A 13911-nucleotide genomic window follows, 5' to 3' on the forward strand; every position below is an offset into this window, starting at 1 on the left:
ACATGGAACAGACTATCAGCTGCCAGAGGGGTAGGGTAGGGTAGGGGTAGGTGTATATTGGATGAAAGAGGATGAAGGGATTGGCCAAAGATCATGTATGCACAACCCACAGACACAGACAACAGGGTGGTGACAGCCAGAGGGAAGGGGGCCTAGGGCAGGGGATAATGGAGGTGTAGGGAAAAGGGGAACATCTGCAACAGTGTCAAAATAAAAATAAAATCTAAAGAAAGGATAGCACATACATTTTCCACTAAAAGATAAAGAATAAATGTCATAAGTAGAACTCGTATCAAAATTTTTAAAATCTATATAAACTGAGTTTATCTTTTCCTTAAAAATCATTTTATTAAGGATGTTAGTTTATAAAGCCCTGGCTGGCGTAGCTCAGTGGATTGAACGCGGGCTGTGAACCAAAGTGTCGCAGGTTCGATTCCCAGTCAGGGTACATGCCTGGGTTGCAGGCTGTGACCCCTAGCAACTGCACATTGATGTTTCTCTCTCTCTTTCTCCCTCCCTTCCCTCTCTAAAAATAAATAAATAAAATCTTTAAAAAAAGATGTTAGTTTATAAAACTGTTATATAACTTTAGTATTGCTATAAAATTGCCATCACTAAATATATTTACTATTATCAGTCTCAAAAGTCATCAGTAAATTTTCAAACCAGTGTTTATCCTGATAATAAGTATAAGCTTCTTAATTTAGTGACAGTAGAGTGAGTTATGTAAATATTGATATTAAGGCAAGTTAATAATTAGAATGCAGTGGTCAAATAAAACAAATAGATTATTTTTGTTACAGTAGAGTTAAAATAATAAAAATAATGGATTGCATATATCATAAAATACTTGACTTATTTTATTTTTGGAATAAATATTTTAATAATAGTTCATAATAATTGCCAAGGAGCAAAGGATTCACATATAAATTTGAATATATTTCCAGGACTGATTGTAAACAAATCAAAAGTTTAAATTAAGTTAATTAAGCTCTTAAAAATAAATATCTGATTAGAGATAAGAGCACTATAATAAGAAACAGAGGAATGGAGATGAGAACTATAAGAGGAAATTCCCTAAAGTACAAATATCAAAAAAATGTACAGGCATACACATGATTCTAATCTAAAACTAGGAATTTATATAAGCTTAGTTATATAAAACAAAATTTTAAAATATTCTCATTTTACCTGTCTCCTGGGAGAATTCTTAAGAATTTGTCAATTGCAGTAGTGGAATCTACTGTAAACTTTACTGTAAATCTACTGTAAACCTACTGTAAACTCTAAACTTTCTATCTACTTTTTAAAGTCTAGCTGTTGTTTTTTTTTTTTGCTACCATGTTAAAAGATAGACAATTAAGTATAGCTATCCCACTCAAAAAACAGCGCTCAATTTGATTATGAATCAAATTATATTAATCATAAAAATAAGATTTTTTCCTAATGCTTGATATGTTATAAAAATAGTTTGAATGTTCTATATAATAATTTAAAATATTATATTAAATTATGTAATTGGGTGCTTTTAGGAAGTTTTAGATTGTATGTTGATATTATTATAAATGTATAAAGAAAAAACCCTTGACTTGTATATATTGTAGTAATACTTTTAAGTTTCTACAAGTCATTTTACATTTTCAAAATTCCCTCTTGACTCTTAAGTCACATGAAAATAGTTCTATTCTTCACAAGAGATATAATAAAATAAAATAATAATAATAAGTAAATGTGTAGGGGTTCTGAAGAATACCAATGAAAAGCTTGCAATTTCAAACCAGTTGAATACATTTAAATTTGTAATTAAATTTGTAATTGTTATTTTTCCTTTGAAATTACCCTTTCCTTACTTGTAAGATGTTTTAAAATTAGAATCTAGCTATATTTTTTCCTCCTGTTTTACTTAATATGGCTTGGGAAGAATGACCATATATTAAAACATAAGAATCTCTTTGAGTGTTGAGATTATTAAATATATTTTTATAAATTTTAAAAAACATACAAATAAATGTTTAAAATTAATAAACCATCATAATTTTCAGAGTAAAATGTTTAAATAGTGAAGCTTAACAAAATGAAAACCACCTAAATGATTCTTGTTCTGTTCAAGAGTGTTCTGCTTTCCAAATTGCTCAAACTTTCCTTGTAACTGCAGTGCTTGACAAGGCCTTTACATTTTAACATTATGATTTTGTACACCCTAAAATGCATGTATTAAGTGCTCTAAAGCTTTCATGCAAAACAACAAACACTAGTGATTAACAGAGGATATGAAACTCAACTATTTTGCTTAGTTTAATCACAGGGTTTCAGAGAGATGTAAAACAGATACGTAAAGAACAGATATTTGGGAACTTTGCTCTTGTTTTGTTGTCATATGAATCTTATCTCAGCACTTCCTTATTTTTCAGCATGTTAGTATCTGTGTAAAGTGCAAACATTGTATCAAAATTCTATGTTACGTGCATCACTATATTAGTTCTATTAATTCCGTAAGTGAAATTACCTTTCACATACACCATGTGTACAAATTTCCAAAATATTTGAAAGAGGAAAGGCATCTACACAGCTACTTTTTATATTCTGGACCAAGTTTAGAACTCAATCACTTGACATTTCAGGGGAAATATGCAGATAGATACATTGCCAGTAAAATAGCAAGATAAGGTCTTTCTGGAGAATTCAAGATAAGTCTTGTCAAAAACACCTAAAGCACAGGAATAAAAAGAAAGCATATCATTAACATCACCAGTGGTCATAAGTTTGGTCCTGTTGCTCTTTGAAATGATATGCTTAGGAGTTTGTGAAGTAGTTCATATTTATAATGATTATGGAAGAAAAGTACATACAATATAAAAGTGGAGTACTGATGAACTGATTATTAAAAGTTGTGTACTTTCTATCTTTAATACATCTGTAAAAAGCCCATATAAATTCATTGTTGTTAACAATACATAATTCTATCAGCATTCTAATTAATTGAAAATGCCATATTTAAATAATGTCTCTTATTTTATGTTTTGCTATTGGTAGTAAACTGAAAATATAAACCAGAATCTAAGGGAAAAAATTATAATTTTAAAGATTATATGGAAAGGCAAGTGACCGTTAATAATCAATGCAATACCAATGGATAAGAAAAATTCAGTGGACACTACCCAACTTCAAGGATTGCTATAAAGCTACATAATCACGATCATCAGGTGTTGGTAGAAAAATAGACAAATAGATCAGCAGAACAGATAAAAAGCATAGAAAAACACCCGTATAAATACAGTCCACCGATGTTTGATAAAGAAGCAAAGGTAATAAATACAGTGGAGTAAAGAGTTTTTTCAACAAATGGTGCTAGAACTATCAGACATCCACATACAAAAAATATGATTCTACACACAGATCTCACACCCTTCATAAAAACTAACTCAAAATAGACCACAGATGCAAAATGCAAAATTATAAAACTCTTAGAAGATAACATAGAAGAAAATCTAGATAATTTTGGGTTTGGCAATGACTTTTCAGTTATAACACCAAAGGCATGATCTATGAAAGAAATAATTGATAATTGGTACTTCCTTAAAAATAATAAACTTATGTTTTACAAAAAAATGTCAAGAGAATGAGAAGACAAGCCATAGACTGGGAAAAATATTTGTAAAAGATATATCTGATAAACAATAGTTATCCAAAAAAATACAAAACTCTTAAAACTCAACAATAAGAAAACTGACCATCTGACTAAAAAATAGGCCAAAGACCTTAACATCTCACTAAAGAAAAGATACAGATGACCAAAAGCACATAAATGATGCTACACACCATAGGTCATCAGAGAAACATAAATTAAAATATACCAAAATCCAAAACACTGGAAATACAAAATGCTGGTAAGGATGTGGAGCTACAGGAATTTAATTCATTACTGGTGGGAACACAGTACAGTATAGTCACTTTGGAAGATAGTCTGGAAATTTCTTACAAAACTAAACATATTCTCTCATTATAAGATCCAGCAATCATATTCCTTGGCATTTGCCTTAATGACTTGAAAATTGTCTACCCAACAACCTACACTCACATGTTTACAGATGCTTTATTCATAATTGCCAAATTTGTAATCAACAGATGAATGAATAAATAAATTGGTACATCTAGACAATGGAATATTTTTGAGCACTAAGACATGGAGGGATTTTTAAAGCATTTTTTTAAGTAAAAGGAGCCAGTCTAAAAAGGCTATATACCACATGATTCCAACTATAAGACATTTTTTAAAAAGCTACACTATGGAAACAGTAAAAATACAGTGCTTGCCATGTGTTGATGGGGAGGGAGGAATGAGCGGGCTGAATAGAGTGGGTTTTTAGGGCAGTTAAACTACTGTGTGGGATACTGTAATGATGACTGCATGCATTATACATCTGTCAAAGCCCACAGAATGTGCAAACGAGAAGGGAACAGTAGTGTAGCCTACGGACTTTGAGTGATGATAATGTATCAATGTGAATTCATCAGTTGTAACAAATGTGTAACTCCTTGGCAGAAGGTGATAATGGGGGAAGCTATGCAAGTGTTGGGGGCACAGGCTGTACAGAAAATCTCTGTACCTTCCTTGCCATTTTGCTGTGAACCTAAAACTGCTCTAAAAACAGTCTATTAAAAAGTGCTAATTCAGAGTGATGAATTTTCCAATTAGTTTTCTATACTTAGGAAGTACTAACTTCCAAACATTTGTTTTTTAATCTTAATAAGCTATCACTGGAGTGTATGTATCTGGCAAGGTGTGTGCAAGCGTAAAAGAGGACAGAGTGATATCTTTAAGTATTTCTCTGAATTAAATGATATTCAATATTGACATCTCATAAAATCGGATGTATTCTTAGCACAAGGCATTATAGTTAAGAACACATTATTTTTAAAAAAAGAACACTTTTTTTTTCAAATGTAATTAACAGGAATCTTTGTAACCAAAAAATATTTATCCTCGGAATGCACTTATTTTTTATCTAACTTCACTGAAACTTTGTGTCAAACATCAAGGGAATGAATGTTGAATAAAATGACCTAATTATAAGAATACAATTTAACTGTGCACAGAATAACACAATCCAAGAAACTATCTGGAGGCATAACAAAGAAATGGTCAATCTTTGAGGATAGCATCTCAATAACAAAATAACAAAAACACTAGCCCAGTTACAATTACAGCATATAAAGCAAACTATTTTTAACTCTGGGCTTGGAATTCATTTTCTTGTCACAATATTCAGTTGCTTCCCTGAACTTGCCCTTCCTTTCCCCATGTACTGATTGTACCCTATGTTTTTATCATCTTATGAGTAAATTAGTTTAAAAAGTCTAACTGATCTTTAGCACCTCTCCTTGCTAATGCAGAGTCTGAAGTTACAAGATTTACCTCCTAAATTCACACAGCTAACTGTGCTTAATGCAGGATAAAATTGATTCTCTTCCCAACCAAATCACTAGTAATTTTTCCAACTTTGTATAACAATGCTCCACAATATTCCACAAGCTTACTGTATAATCATTTCCTGCCTTGGCTTGCTCCAATGATGCAATAGGTTTTCTTTGTTCGGTTTTCTCTTTCCCCCGACAATTGTTATTCTATTTTTAAAGTCTGATTCAAATGTTCGACTTTAAAGACTTCCTTGTTAACCTTAGGGACAAATTCTACACTCTTGACAACATACACCCTTATCATTTGTTTATGTCTTGGCTGGTTGTGTATGCCTCTGTTTCCACCATACAGCCTATACATTCATTTAAAGCAGTGATCTGTTCTTTTTTGTCCTCTGCATCTACAGCATATGACACTCAGTAGATATTCAGTAAATGCACATTATTGCTTATCATTGTGTTATGTATTTCACGCACACACACACACACACACACACACACACAACTAAATTTGGCCTTTTGGTCATTTGCCACTTTTAAACAAGAGTCCATTTCTTAGGTTTTTCTTCTATGTTTAAGTTAAGAAAGGGAAGTGTTGACTTAATTCATAAAAATAGCATCTGTAACTTTTGGGGGGAAGCATTAAGCAATATTATCTCAGCCAGCTTTCTGTATCTCCAGTAGGGTTCTTAACTATAGATGGGACTTAATTGCCCCTTAAATACATTTAACATTTATGTTTGAGCAATATTGCCCACTAGCCATTTAGCACTTCTGTTGTTTCCTTACCCAAATTCATCAAATTCACTATGAATTGTTATTATTCTTTAACACGGAAAAATATATAAAACAGTAGTTTCTTCATGAGCAGATATACATTAGTGCCAAGTTCAAATATTTGCTTTTATAAGAAAAAGAATGAGCTAAAATGTCATAGCGCATAAACAAAATTCAAGTTGGTGAATAGAGTAGCCACTCTAAACTAATAGAAAAATATATCTGCTGGGAGATTTTATGAGGCTTCTCCCTGTCTAGAGAAAATGTGTAGTTATGTGTTCCATTGTGCCAAGGACAGACTGGTCCTTTCCAGACACTTACCCTCTGACAGCATGAATAAGTCTCAATGACGGATAGGCAGTTCGAACTTTCAGCTTATTCTTAAGGATTAGTGCATTAACCCACTCCACGTGCTTCTCTCCTCCTTTGACCATGAAAGCAGGGATCCAAAGGACACTGTCGTTCAGCATGGAGAGTCTATGCACAAATTTTTCTCTGTCACTCTCATTCCGAAAGCCTCCAAATGCTCTTTGTACCACTGATGGATTCATGGTAATAAAATCTGATTTAGTTCCCACATCTGCAGCAAACTCCACCACAGGGGCTAGATTACACCTGAAGAGAAAAAAAAATAACGGGCAAATGAAAACTAAATATGAAACATCCATTCTGAAATGGTGTGTATGGAAAGAAGGATGAAAATGAGCATAGTTTTTTTTTTTACTTTCTTAAACCAGGTGGGGGGAAAAAAGATAATCCAGTAAAATTACATTTTCAATAAATCACCACACATAAGGAACATTGTCTTCAATAAAGGTGCATGCTCCTGATGTAGGACTTAAATTGTCATTTATACTAATTCGACCTGTCGTCTGAGAATTCTCTTTGCTTTTATCTTCATAAAACCACACAATATGAATTCCTAATAGGTGGATTTGTGATGGTAACTTCATCTGTTGCCATGCAGTAGGGAATCCAAACCACTTTATAAGTACAACACATGAGACCTGATATTCCACTCTGCATCATGTGTCAAATTTATTTCACAACTTTGTAAGTGTAAGTAAGTGATGATGGCTTTTCTGCACCCTGAGGTTAAAGAGAAACTATAATTCCGTATAGCATTTTGCACACACATATTTATAACTGCCTCCTAGAGGCCTACATGGGAAATCAAAGTTAGAAAAAGGAACTCTCATGTTCAATATGCCATTTTGAGATGTGAGAATGTTGAGATACAAAAGTCATAGTATCGGATCAAATAATTTTCTGTTCCTTTTAGGACATCCTCAAAATGATCGTTTTTTCATGCTAACAGGCACATGCCCCCTGCGGAGGAGGGGCAGAACTGGTTGCCCTGTTTTTACAACTGAAGCTCTAGGGTGTCGAAGACTCCTGGGCCTCATTCTGTTCTTGAAAGCTGATTTCATGCTTGTATTGAAAGAAAGCTTCAGAAAACACCTTGAATTTTTCTTCATCCAATTTGTGATGCTTTTTTAATTTTGTCACCTAAATCTTTGGATACTTAAAAAATAGTCTTTTAATTTAAAATATTTTAATTTGCTTAAAAAGGTAAATTTTCATTAGTTGAGTATTGAAGAATTAGATTTTTAGCAAACAAGATTTTGCTAATTTGGAAAAAAATCATTTGTGTCTATTCAAATCTACACCATGAAACACACACATGCACACATATGCACACAAAATTTCTTCTTTGCTTTGTCTTTCCTTATACCAGCCTTTTAGGGGAGGGGGAAAATAAACTGATTTCCTCTCTCTGCATTTTACAGATTTGACTGCATTGTGAAAGTTTCTCACATTTCTTTTGCTATATTTATTAAATTCTCAAACAAGATAAATTTAATTAAAAAGTAAACTGTGTGCTCTGCTGTTAAAAACACTGGCTTGCATACCCTTCCTTAGCTCTTTTAATGAATACATGTTATTACTTCTTAGATCTCTGAAAACATTTAGCTATCACAACAAATATTTTTCATCTTACACAATTAAGCAAAGCCTATATTATCCAGGATGAGCTACTAAGAGAAAACAAGTAAAAATTAACACATCATATTATTTAGAAATAATATTTTCAGCCCTGGCTGGTGTAGCTCAGTGGATTGAGTGCAGGCTATGAACCAAAGTGTTGCAGGTCCAATTCCCAGTCAGGGTACATGCCTAGGTTGTAGGCCATGACCCCTAGCAAACGCACATTGATGTTTCTCTCTCTATCTCCCTCCCTTCCCTCTCTAAAAAAAAATAAATAAAATCTTTAAAAAAGATTTAAAAAAAGAAATAATATTTTCAAGTTATACATACTTAATTAGCCCACTATACTACATGAGTTTGTATTTTTGTCTTCATTTGTGATTCATGCACTATTTGACATTAGGTATTATTCATTCCCACCCATCACAGTCAGAATATTATGAATGGAATTTCCCTGGAAAAGAACAGCTACATGTGAACAGAAGTTAAAGTGAACATCTAACAGTGGAACTCATGAGGATATAATGATTTTTGAAGTGTGAAAATGCACTCCACACCAGCTTTAAAGATAGTCTAAAATTCTAAGCAAGCAGATTATAAGATGACTTTGGATACTGTGGGGAAAATGCATTCGGAATATCTTTATCGCAGACATTCTATTTCCTTAGGTAAAAAATTGACAACACTTGTTAATATTGCATTTAACATGTTCCTGTCAGGAGAGGTGGTGTTAGGTATACCTTTCTGCTATAAGAAATCCTCAGCAATTCTTTTCAGAAGATTTGCGCTGTGGAAAGAACAATATCTATACTTCATTTTCTCTATATTTATAAAAATAACCTGAGTCAGCCCACTGTAAGGGAACAAAAATAGCATTATACTAAATTATCTTTTCAGGAAAAAATGTCATGTAGATACTTTATGTTTTTCATTACTTTTTCTTGTCACATACTTAAAAGCTATTCCACCCCTAAGTTCACTAACACCAATCCTTTAGGACTGACTGAGCATGTTTCTGAAACACAATTGTCTGGCCACAAGTCATTTCAGAGCTAAAAAGACATCCATCAATAAAGTTGGGTACTGAAAAGCAGGACTTCCTACCATGGAAGCAAACAGAAACTAACAGAAGAACACTTCTGGAAATAAGGTTGATCTAGGAGATAAACCAATTTATCTGATGCAATCAAAAAATTCTAAGTGACTTTGGTGTAGGGAAACGGGAGATCAAAGAGTAATTAATCCACATGAGCTTTATTATAAAGTTGTTATGACCTATGTGTAGCCTAACCAGGCTTTGTGAGGGATAGAAATAGCGATACTGAAAATAGCATGACAAAAGGACACATAGTAAAATATAACGTGTTCTGGCTCCAAGAGTCCAGCTGGTTGATTTTCCTTGGAGCAACTGTATCTAAGTTTTCATTGGCAAGAAAGATTAACATCATGTCCATATGTGGCCAGTAAATTAACTACTCTGTGGCTGAGTCAGATATTTAGTCATATAATTAGCTGTGTGCCACATAATCAGGGCACACATTAAGTAAGCCAAAATAACAAACCAGAATAACGAACCAGCTGTGCTGTACTCCAGCAATTCAGTCAACTTGTGAACCTCATAGCGATACTAGTAGCAATGCTGCTGACTGAGCAAGATCATGAATAGATTTCCAATCAAATGTTCTTAATCTTCCTTTCTTTAAATCTTAGGGATTATAATATTTAAAAGTATCCAGAATGTGTAGCAAGCATTTATGAAGTAACATATCATTTTAGAATTTATTATTAATCTCATCAATTTGAAGAGTAGATAATTTTTAAATGATGAATTTTGTGAGTCAAAACTACTGAGTGCATAAGAATATTTTAAAGCTCTATTTCTTTAGCCAAATGAATTTTTTCACTGTCCAACTAGTTTTGACATATATACATAATTTGGTACATTGAATGAACTCCCTGTTTATTCTAAGCTGCCCAATTTTCAATTTATTTGTGTTTGTTTTCCATCATTGCTGAAAAACCTGAAGAAATGCAGCTGGGTCCTCTTGTTCTCTAGGCCTCTGAAATTTCCTGTGATCTCATACTAGATGTGATTGCCTTTCAACAGCCCTTTGATGCAGAACTCAAGGTACTTCTATTTATTTCAAGGCCACATAATTTTTTAAAATTCATTTGAATGTTAATTCATGTAATTTATTTCATGTATAACATTTCAAGATCACAGAATTCCCTAGGAAGACATAAATTTTTGATTTGTCAATATCCTGAGCCATTTCTCTTAAGTTATAGTTCAACAGTCTAAGCAACTACGAGGTCCCTCTTTCAATAGCTCAACAGTTCTTGAGAGTTCCTTTTGAAAACACCACATCACATTCTTAGATTCTTTCTCCAGCTACCTTACTATTTGATCACAATTTTTTTACTATTATATAATCTGACCAAAATGTAATCTCATATTAGTAATACCAATAAAGTAATGGTCATTCATTTAGCCATGTCTTTATTCATCCCAAGGTATATCTGCACATTCGTGCTTGTGACAGGAGTAGTCATCCACGATACTGAGGTTAAACGGTTTGTGCTGTGATACAGGGGGTTATCAATTGTTTCTTTACTCATAAAACATAAAGTAAGTGTGAGGAAAACTATACTGAGTGCATCGTAGACTAAAGTCTAGGCCTTCCCACTGTCAGTTAATGTTCAGACAAGTTCCAAATGCATGATTGGCATTCCTTTTCTCTTTTGCCCAGTCCCACTGTGTGTTTCCCTGCATGATCACTGAAATGCCTTAGCCCAAACCACTGTTACCAGTGGGACCACATTTGCCAACCACCATGAAAAGGGAGCCTGCCTCTTCTCTTTTCTGCCCCCAGAGGAAGCTTATGATTTCTATCTGCTTTGTCTTGCTTTTGAGCTTGAAGAGTCAAGAGAACAAATAATCTCTGATACCTAAGTGTTTTAGGTTAGGGGTCATCCTCTCAAAATTGCTAGGGGAAGCTGACACATGCAATTAATTTATCAGCCTCTCTGACTTTCCTGAGGTGTGGGTAGTTGGCCCCAAATAGTCCTGAAACCAATACTTTCTTGTAGTACTTTGAGGTAAAGAGTAGTATTATCTCCAATTAAAAGATAAAGAACTAAGATCAAAGTGGTTAATAAACATGTCCAAGGACATTGTGAATATAGAAGAAAAGCACAGCTACTTTAGAATGACTCCATCACAGAATTTTTAAATGAAATCATGGACACCTGCGATTTCTTTCAGAGTCAGAGGAAAAATCTATATGTTCATCCTTCACCCTGACTTCCTGTAGGAGAAATAATAGTTTACATTTACTCTTAGGTCATAGTCTCAGACTCCCAGGATTTAAACGTATTGTATAAGGCAACTCAAACATATCTCTCCCCAAATCCTGAGAAGTTATTAAACAAAGGCATTTTATGAATAGTAAATATGAAAATAATATTTATACCTCAGGTCTCATGAGGGAAACATGTTTCAAAATGCTGACAAGAAGATTAATTATCTAATTGATGTGACTTTTTGAAATATGAAGCATCAGATTAACAGTTGATCTATATGTGGTACATACCATTATGTCGTGAGCAAAGTGTTAGAAATAGAGATGAAATATGTTGAAGCTTTGAATTTTCTGTATGGTGAATGAATACAAATATACATACATTACATTTTATGCTTGCTGGTAAAATAACAAAAAAATCCTACCCTTCACAGATATAAATACTAATGACACATATCACGAAAATAACTGACTAAACAGAAGAGGAAATTTTTCACAAATCCAGATTTGTTTACATTACTGGCAAGCTTAGGAAGAAAGGCGTCATATTATTCTAGGGAAATTTCAGAATGAAAAAATCAAACTCATTCTAGAAGACAGATCAAAATACTGAGAAACATATTAGTCTATGCTCTCTTTTAGTAAAATATCACATTTTTGACTTGCTTAAAAGGTCTTAATCTCTATAATTCTTTTATCTTCCATATCAGATTTATTATAAAGCCTTGAAAATTCCTCTCAGAACATTTATCCAGAATATATTCTCTATTTCTATTAATATTTTCTCAGCCCAGGCACCTCCATGTTTCTTTGAACTATCATTACAATAATTTCCTCTTAATTACTTTTCAAACTATTAGTTAGACCCTTGGTGGATCATTAATTAAATATGGGGTCATTGATCAGCAATTTTTAACAAATTATAAAGAATAAAGTGGATTATAATAGAAAATACAGATTTTCTTGCACATAATATTCTTGCATGTAATTGCTATGCATCTTTATAAACAATGCTCTTCTCTAACTCAGTGATTTCCAACTGGTATGCCACAGAATTTTTAAAACACGCAATACCTGCCTGTTTAGTCAGGGGCACTGATCTCTTTTCCCTGAGACTGTCAAATGAAAAAATGACAACAGCCAACTCAACAAACTATTTGGTGTGAATGAATCCAAATTATACCTATTTTTTGTCAGATTGGCAAAATATGTATTTGTTGGTGTGCTGTACAATTTTAGTAATTACTTTATATATGTCTTGAGATGAAAAAGGTTGAAAATCACTGCTCTAACCAGTTCTTTAACACAAGGATGCCAATGTTATAATTCTCTTTTTCAATAATGGTATCATTGTATTAAAATGCACATTTGATCATGTTGCTAACCTAACCAAAAATCTTCAGTGGTACCAGTCTAGGGACTCGTAACTGGTCCCTGCCCTTGCTTTCCAGAATCAGACTTCTGCATATACTTTTCTGTGTCCCTTTACTTATGACGATGCATTTGCCTGGCATGACCTTCCTCTCAAAGACATCCTGGCTTTTAATCTAATAAAAAGTTATAAGTTTGTTAAAACTCAAAGGTTAATATCTACTGCAATGCCATCTTTGGCAGAACGAATTGTTTCAATTTCAGTCTAAAATATTTGCTTATATCTTTATTCTACTTTTCATGAAATTCTGTCATAGTTAGTTGCTTGCAGAGAGTTGATGTCTGTAATGAAACTAGAAGTGCTAACCATAGGACAGTGAGAGTTCCTCTGTGTACGCTGTGTGTTTGCAATGAGAACTGTTGAGAATGGTGTTCGATCTCTCAGGCTTCTTGGAGCTCTGCTGATGCTCCAAGCCAGGTCCTGAAGACATGCAGACCCTCAAACCAGAGGTTAACACAACTCTTATGAGTGGGTAATTTTGTTTATGTACTTCCCTGTATTTAAAGGAGCAGCCTCTCCTGGGTCAATGATGATAAATGCCAACAACAATAACTACTACAACATGGTAACCTACCACCATGACTGAGTGCCCAGGCTGTCAGTTTGGGGCTCAGCACTAAATCTTCTGATTCCCTGTACACTCACTTCAACATTTATTTTGAGCTGTTAGTTCTGTTAAACATGTTAAGGATGTTGCATTAGAAAGTGGATATAGTGTGTGTTTTGGGAAGTGAGCTAATGAAAACAAATGTGTTTTAGGCTGAAAACTGCATTTTTTTTAAAGAAAGGCTTAGAGGTGTTTTTTTTTAAAAGATTTTGTTTATTTTATTTTTAGAGAGGGAAGGGAGGGAGAAAGAGAGAGAGAGAGAGAGAGAGAGAGAGAGAGAGAGAGAGAGAAAGGGAGAGAAACATCAATGTGTGGTTGCTGGGGGTTATGGCCTGCAACCCAGGAATGTACCCTGGCTGGGAATCGAACCTGGGACACTTTGGTTC

The 13911-nt window shown here is 33.6% G+C and overlaps 1 protein-coding gene across 1 annotated transcript in view; it reads right to left on the minus strand.

Annotated features, from left to right (window-relative positions):
- The window catches only part of ST8SIA4 (ST8 alpha-N-acetyl-neuraminide alpha-2,8-sialyltransferase 4), a 90549-nt gene that overhangs the window by 42947 nt on the left and 33691 nt on the right, over window positions 1-13911 (minus strand). Inside the window, exon 4 of the mRNA XM_028516950.2 lies at window positions 6517-6810. Coding sequence (XP_028372751.1) covers window positions 6517-6810 — 294 coding nt within the window. The remainder of the gene's footprint in view (window positions 1-6516; window positions 6811-13911) is intronic.

This window comes from Phyllostomus discolor, chromosome 3 (assembly GCF_004126475.2).
Source record: "Phyllostomus discolor isolate MPI-MPIP mPhyDis1 chromosome 3, mPhyDis1.pri.v3, whole genome shotgun sequence".
NCBI lineage: Eukaryota > Metazoa > Chordata > Mammalia > Chiroptera > Phyllostomidae > Phyllostomus > Phyllostomus discolor.